Source organism: Barbus barbus (genome assembly GCF_936440315.1).
Source record: "Barbus barbus genome assembly, chromosome: 15".
Lineage (NCBI taxonomy): Eukaryota > Metazoa > Chordata > Actinopteri > Cypriniformes > Cyprinidae > Barbus > Barbus barbus.
In genome coordinates this window covers 3,975,001-3,983,161 of record NC_136743.1, presented here as the reverse complement: position 1 = coordinate 3,983,161, position 8,161 = coordinate 3,975,001, and the positions used below count along the sequence as shown (strand labels likewise).

Genomic DNA, 8,161 nt, shown 5'->3' with positions numbered 1-8,161 from the left:
TTCTATCTACTCGTTTTTCTAAAAAAAAAAAACATTTTATGTGTTCTGCGTTAGGCTAACCAAGACTTGTAATAGCACTTGCATGTTGTTGCTCCTTTGTTGGTTTTGATTGCTTCTAATGTCCTAATTTGTAAGTCTAAATGACTAAATAATAATAATAATTATTATTATTATGAATATTATTTTTTTATGTAAGTGGGGCTTTTTATATTGCGATAATTTTGATGATACTCTATTCATAAAGTATTTATATAACACAATGTTTAATATTATAATAATAAATAGTATATTATAAATATTAGGTAACATTTGTTGAATTTCTTTAGCTGATTTTAAAGGATGATTATCATAACTGTATTGCATTTTGTTTTGTTTGTTTTTATTTATACATTACAATACTGACAATGTAAGAAGAAATAAGTTAATTTTCATTAGTATGTCACAATGCAAAATGCACAATTATTTTGATTTTTGAGGTGAGAAATGACCTGCACCTCAGAATTATTGTTAAATTATCTTTCCATGCCTTATTATTCTAGACAAACCAGAGAACAATAGTAGTTTAGATCCAATAAGTGTGTGTGCTTTCAGAGAGAAAATGCTATTAATGCGTACTTCAGTGTCTGAAACAATTATCCTATTAAAACTGCTAAATTAATGTAAACTGAATTTAACTTAATGCAGTCTAATCTAACAAATAGTTGCATAATGCTGTGTAAACGTACTGTACCTGGACTTGAAGTAGAGGCAAGCTGAGAAGAAGTTGGTTCAAACGCATCTGTGTCTGTCTCTTATATACTGTGACGTTGCCTGTAAACCTCCAGAAATCTTGGAAACAGGATTTTTTTTGTGCAACAAAGATACAGTGTTTTTCTCTTGTCTTATTTAATGTGATTGTGCAAGGTTTACTGCAATAGAAGTATAACTTAGTAGGGATGTGAAGGGACATTACATTACAGTATCCAGCGAATACTGAATTGTCACCAGCAATCATTTTAATCAAACAGTTCAAATATATTTATATGTAACCACTGTTGTTATATCATACGTGACATTATCTGAGAAGTTACTACACTAGAAAACTGCTTTTTTATGTAAGGACAAAGTAAAAACATAAGGTAAATGTTTAAATTTCTGCACCAATGTCACAATCAGACTTACTATGCCCTTGGGTACATTTGATAAAATGTTAATGTTTTGTAGGATGATGTGTTGTGCAAGAGCAGATGTTCATTTTTACACGGTCTAAAGCACTCGGTCTCAGAAATTGAGACATTGCACATTGCATATGCATAGTATGCATACAGCAAAAGTAGACTAAATTGTTTGCCACTTGCTTAAACATGCAACATAATGACATTACACAACAATAATGTAGCACGCTACTCTTAGAAATGTTTGTTTATGTAATGTAATGTGTATAGTTTTACCAACTCTACTTTTCATTTATTGTTTACAAATAGTTTTCAGCATACAGTAATGGTCATAGTATGCAGTGAACAGTTCAGATGAGTAGATTTGAGCTGAGAGCGACACCAGGTGCTTTGGACGGGGCGCTACAGGCTGTATGTTGTAGAGGGAGGTCAAAAGTACTTTTTCCCCTCAATTTTCATCTGAGATTTGGAGCCAAATACATGGTGAAAGAGAAAGATGGCAGGATCCTCATGTTATTTTTACATAGAGATTGGTAGATCTGTTGCTGCGCTATATGCACTGTTAAAAAAAAAAAAAAAAAAGTTGAGCCAACTTAAAATAAGTTGAGTAAACTCAAAAATCTGCTGAAGCTGGTTGCCTTAAAATTTGAAGGTGGCTCAACTTTTATTTTCTTTTTTTACAGTGTGCTAACGACACTTTTTGCACTTTTTTTTCATAACCATTTCTTACTATGTGTAAGTAAGTTGTTGTTTTCAGCATGTGTGTCTGGCAGTGTTATTTCTTAGGATTACTGATAAATTATACTGTCGTGATCTGAATTTATTATGTCTGTATAGGTATTTTATTAAGTTTTAGTTTTATTTAATTTGAGTTATTTTAATACTTCAACAAACTAAATGAAATGATATATATATATAGAATTTATAAATGTGTATGTATATGTATTTATGTATGTATGTATGTGTGTGTGGTTGTACATATACATACATATAGTTTTTTTTTTTTTTGGTGTTTGGCTTAGTGTTATGTTAGAATCATTATTATGCTCTTATACATTTTGTTCTTTATTATTTTGAATTGTTTTCAGCTTTATTTTATATATTTTTTTCATTTAAAAATGTTGTTTTGAAATTTTGTTGTATGCATTTGTCATTTTTATTTAATATCTTTATTTTTCAAATGTGTATAGGTAGTATTGGTAAAGTTTTAGCTTTTAGATTTGGATCTGTTTTTAGTTGTTTTAATACTACAATTGATTGCTCCTGTTGTCCTCATTTGTAAGTCGCTTTGGATAAAAGTCTCTGCTAAATGACTAAATAATAATAATAATATATATATATATATATATAGTGGTCAAAACCCAAATGTGGGTCACTTTACATACAAATGACACTTTTTCTTTAAAAGAGGAATGTCTGAAGAACAAACAATGTTGAAACTTGAAATGTAACGTCTTATTTCCCTCTAGAAAACCAATTGCATCTAACTTTTCCAAAAAAAAAAAAAACATCTATGGTTCAAACCCAGAGAAATGGAGATCTCAGTGTGGTTCCATGCAAATAGTTGTATTCATTTTCAATGGTTGAAAAAAATGAATGTAGGACACTTTGCATGCAAGCTGATGTGTATTAACAAGGAATATCTGAAGAACAAATAATGTTGAAAGTAGAAATGCACCTCACATAAAAGCCATAATATCAGTCTGTACATTGTTATTAACAAGGAAATGGGCATTTAGCTGGTGCAGTAACATCTATTCAAAGCATACATCTATTCAAACTCTTAAATTATTTTTTTAGTTCAGTTGTAAATTGTTCACATATTCCACAATTACTCATATTTGGCAAATGCTGAAATAAATCACAAACATGAGTAACTCATATCGTAAACTATGATATTCATTGTTGGGCAAAATCTTTACGTAAGAGAGATGGTGAAGCCTCTTTAAAAATCTGTATTATTGTAAACATGGAAGTTTTATTGGCAGTTTCGTGTTCTGAGGTGACAGAAGTCAGTCTAAATGATAACCATGTTATTGCAGAGATCAGACTGGCAGCATTTCACTTTCATGGCAGTGTTACTCGAGAGAATAAGGCACTCCGTCATACTGCTGCATCTCCGAAAGCCCATGACTAGAAGAAACAGAGAAATCAAAACATATGTGATGTTTATGCACGTTATGATTTTATCTAATCACAAACATTTATCTGCTTATAATGCAAAGAATCACAATGCAGCGACTTCAGTTTGGTAGCGTGCCTGCCAGTGTTATTTTAGTATCACTGAGAGACTATTATAGTTTGAATTAGTTTTTATTTTAAATTTGAATTAAATTGGGAATTAAATGTGAAATTGTGAAGTTCATAATATTTTAGAACATTTTATAATAATATAATGCATCTGTGTGAAACTCACAGGGAGGGAAGTTAAATCTGGCCGCTATACAGGCATCTTTTCCAAAGCCACAGGTCTCTTGAGTTTGTGTGCAGCGCGTTCCCCCCTGACTCCTGAGGAACACACTGGTTGCATTTCAGTGCAGATCCTGCAACACAAAGTGCATGCGTTATCATCAAATCAGCACCAAACTCTTATTATAGAGTCTTTCTTGAGCTTGAGTTTATATTCATAGTTTGCACAATCAGAGTCATGCATATATTAAATAAAAGTAAAAAAAAGTTGCCAAGGAAACATTTCTCAATTTTCATTTACTAAACTAAAACTGAAATAACAATGTATAAAAACTAAATGGATATATTTTAAAAAATATTTACAAACTAATAAAAATAAAAGAACATAAAAAAATGAAAATAAAAAATATGTAAAAAATATATCATTATATTAAAATAATTAAAATAGTTTCTCAATGTAACTAAAATAACACTTTGAATTATGTCAATGTTTAACCTTTTAATTAGCATCTTTTAACTCACCGTAGTTCAACACCAGAACAAGAACAAGGGCCACCAGCAAAGTCTTCATTATTCTGTCGACTAGAGCTGAAAATATTAATAATAATTAAAAATCACCAATAAGGTAAAGACCAAAAAAATGAATGTAATTCAGAAACAAACTAATCTATCAATATCTGATCAGTGTATGTCTGCTACTTTATTAAACAATCAAGCTTACATTTATACCAGGCAAATGATAACACTGGAAAAATATCCCAGAGAGAAAGAAGATATTATTATTGTATTAAAATGCTTTACAAACAGTCAAGTTGTACTAATTAAAAAAAGAAAACAAATCTGTGCAGTTTAGTAAGGCTATAAATCGAAGTACAGGAACTGCAGATATTGAATACCATGCATGTGGACTGTTTTAAAACTTACCTCCCAAGTATTGAGTGTACTGTAAGTTCATAATAAGTACTTGTGTGTGTCTCTTATATACTTGTCATGTTCTCAGGAGTGAATCACTTCCAGGAATTCAAGAATTCCCACAGTGTTTGAAACCTGGTCATTGTGTTAAAATGAGGCCAAAGACACTCAATAACATTTGCCAACTGTTTGCTCATGGTTTACTCAGGTATTAGCTTCAGATCATACTGATCGTATCATGTTCTTGAGCAAGATCCTGTTCTGTCCTGTTCTACTACAATAAACAACTTGTTTTTAATATGGTGTGAGTCCATTATGGAAGTTTTCTTAAATATTATCTGTGTTTGGGCATCAAACTAAACTATTATGGTTGTGTTTTCCTCTCTCAATAATGCGTTTACATGCATACAAGTTCAGTGTTGTTCTTTTCCAACACTTTAGGTTCAGTAAAGATCCCTCATCTTTTAGTAAATTTATGAAAAATAGTAAATTTCACAACTAATTACAAATGGATAGAAATGCATTTACTTAAACATGAAATATTGATGTGCATGAAGTATTTTTTACACATACTCCTGTAATCTTTGTTTTATTTACAACAAATTTTTGGCTATACGGATTCTTGAGTTGGTTTAATTGGTTCTTTGTAGAATAAAAAAGTTGTTGTTTCATTATATATTCTTCATTTTTGGGTACACTATATATAAAGTAAAACATAAAAAGCTTCCAATTATTTCAGCTTTTTGACAATATTTCTAATTATCGTTTAGTTTAACTTTATGTACTAAATAACTAAAACTAAAATCAATATTAATAAAAACTACAGTAAAAAGTAACTACAGTAACTAATAAATATGGCAGAAACAATAAAATGACTTTAAAAACTTAAATGAAAATGAAAACTGAAAATATAAAAACGAATCCAAAATATGGATAAATGATGAAAATCAATATTAGTTATATTACAGTAACACTGCAGTAAAGGTCGGAAAGGTCAATTAAACAGTGAGTTTTATGAGAAGATGATGAATAGTTTACCGTCACTGTAGGTGGAAGCTGCTGTTGGTTAACAAATGACGGATGTTTTCTTTTGAGTATGAGGATTGGCAGGAAAGTTCAATATTGTGTAAAACAAAGCTGAGGACCAAGGGGACAGGTGATGATGAGATATATTATTACATGTCTTTTGTGACGTACAGTAGAGGATGTAGTTTATAGGATATTAACCACTTTTGCTGGTTGTTTGGAGTCTGAATCTGTTCAACAAGCGTTTACTGCGTTTGATATGTTCCGATGAGTGTGAGTTCATTTTGAGTCCAAGGTTCATGTGTGCACACGACTTTAATGTCTGTTTAATTTAGCTCTGCTTGTGGCTTATTTAACTGGCCGATAAGACGGACAGCCTTTTGATCTTACAGTGATTAATCATGTAATGCAAAAACACGTGATGTAAAGCTCATCAGATCTATATGGCAGTCAAACAGCAGTTGTGGTTGCTTCTCCATATTTCATATTGAGATTTTTCTATAAACACTGTCACTGAAAGCCTATGTTAATTGACTTTTCTTAGTATTCTTGTCTTGTTCTACATTACAAAATGCATAAATCAAGATACATGAAGAGCAAAATGACAAAAAGAGTTTTAAAAAATCTACATTTTATACTTTTTTTGTTTTATGTTTTTATGCTTTAAGCATAAACTTTTATTATCTGAAGTTATTACTTCTCAAATAAATGTATATTGATTTAAGAATGTTAAGATTGGAAAAGACGGTGGAAGAAAACATCTGATTTTGACATCATGGAAAATTATAACTTATACAACACCTCACCTTTGAAATTTGTGTTTTAAAAATATTTAAATGTTATGTATATTTATATTATTATGTATATTATTTAGTATTTCACAAAATGATTTTTTTTATATATGAAATATAATTTTATACCATATTATTATATTTATGTTATTATTGTATTTATTTGAGAAAGTATTATTTAGTTTCATTGTTTAACTTGTTTTTATTCTAAAATTGTGTAACCCCACTCTGTATTCTTATTATTACTCTATTAGTATACAAATGATATGCACTAATAATATTGCAATATATTTCAGTTTGCGATGTAAATAGTCTTCTATAGCATTTTATTGGTAATATTTTTTTTAAATCATTTACAAAGACATAACATTTTCTGTGAAGTCAGAATGTATGTATTTGTATGATATCTGTATTAAAAAGCAAGTAAATCACATCATCAACAAAAATGCTAGCATGCTACGTTTATTTGAATATTAATGACCAACTTGAAACAGACTGTTTTTGAAATAAACTTTTTCTAAAAAAGCATGCATAAACGTGTAACTTGATTCATGTGTACTCTGTTTTATGAGTCATGCTGATTTATGGCAGTGGCAGATCAGTCAAAGGTGTTGCAGAAATCCTTCTGACAGCACTTGATGTTGATGAAAGCGTTCTGTTTCACCATCTCACAGCCTGACATGGACATGCACTTCTGGTAATGACCATCTGTTTCAAACAAAACCACAAGACGTTTAATCATTTTTCAAACTGTAAATGTCACGGTATTGAAATCAGCAGATCTGAATGGATACGGTGGGATTCATCGCTCACATGGGCTTCTGCGGAACTTGGCAGCAGCACACGTGTCTTTGTCCGGTGGGCAGGTTACGGAGGTGATCTCGCAGGCCCCTCCTGCTTTCTCTGGGACGCAGTTCAGGCAGTCCAGAGCTGAGCCTTAAACACACGGGACAATATTTGATAATACACTTCATGTTTGTGCAGATACACTCTTACATGTAAAGAGCTTACAACACGTGTACATAAACTCTGTATGTACAGAATAAAAGCCTTTTTAAACCCTTTAAGCTGTGGTTTGGAGTTTTTGCTGCTCTCATGCGGACATTTCACGTCTTCTCTACCAGAAATGCAAAAGCAAAACCTGTCCACAAACCACATTTTTCTTTCATTGCATTGTGGATGAACTGGAAGTCCGTTTCATGACAAGAAATTAATAATCACACTGATTTTGACTTTAAACTATTGCATGGATTTTGACTTCTGGTTCAGCTCACAAGAATTTGGCTGTTTTTTCAAAAATATTTTTTTATATTTATTTGACATTTAAAGTGATATCAAGATAATCATTGCAGTATTTTATTATTTCTTCTATTTATTTATTTTAATTTATATTATTATAAATTATAAAGTATTATAATTACTTTATAATTTATAATTACTTTTTATAAAGTATTAAAAAAATTTTTTTTTCAAAATGTCAGAAATGTAATTTCCAGCAGAAATGCAAACTCTGCCTACATGCTATGCAATCGTTCAACTATTTCTGACCCCACTGATTTTTAATCTAATAGATTATTCTATTATTCTGCAGATGATTTGCATTAATAACTGCAATAAATATCAGTTTGTAATTCACTCATCTTCATGTTTCTACATGTAACGGTTACCTGTAATAATATTTTATTGCATTTAATTGGTAATTTTGTACATATTTATAGCATATATTTATTATTATTATTTTTTATATTTTAATGCACATAACCTTCTGTATAAAAGTATTTTCCTTGTTTGTGGTTTGGACATTTTTTGACATTTCAGAAATTGTATCTCCACCAGAAATGCAAAGCTGCCCACATGCTATGCAATAGT

The 8,161-nt window shown here is 30.4% G+C and overlaps 1 protein-coding gene across 1 annotated transcript in view; it reads right to left on the bottom strand.

Moving 5' to 3' along the window:
• Positions 1-6,738: 6,738 nt before the first annotated feature.
• LOC306880834 (uncharacterized protein) overlaps positions 6,739-8,161 on the bottom strand; it is a 2,075-nt gene continuing 652 nt past the window's right edge. Inside the window, exons 3-4 of the mRNA XM_079434615.1 lie at positions 7,106-7,228; positions 6,739-7,000 (exon numbers count right to left, since the gene is read on the bottom strand). Coding sequence (XP_079290741.1) covers positions 6,891-7,000; positions 7,106-7,228 — 233 coding nt within the window. The 3' untranslated portion in view covers positions 6,739-6,890. The remainder of the gene's footprint in view (positions 7,001-7,105; positions 7,229-8,161) is intronic.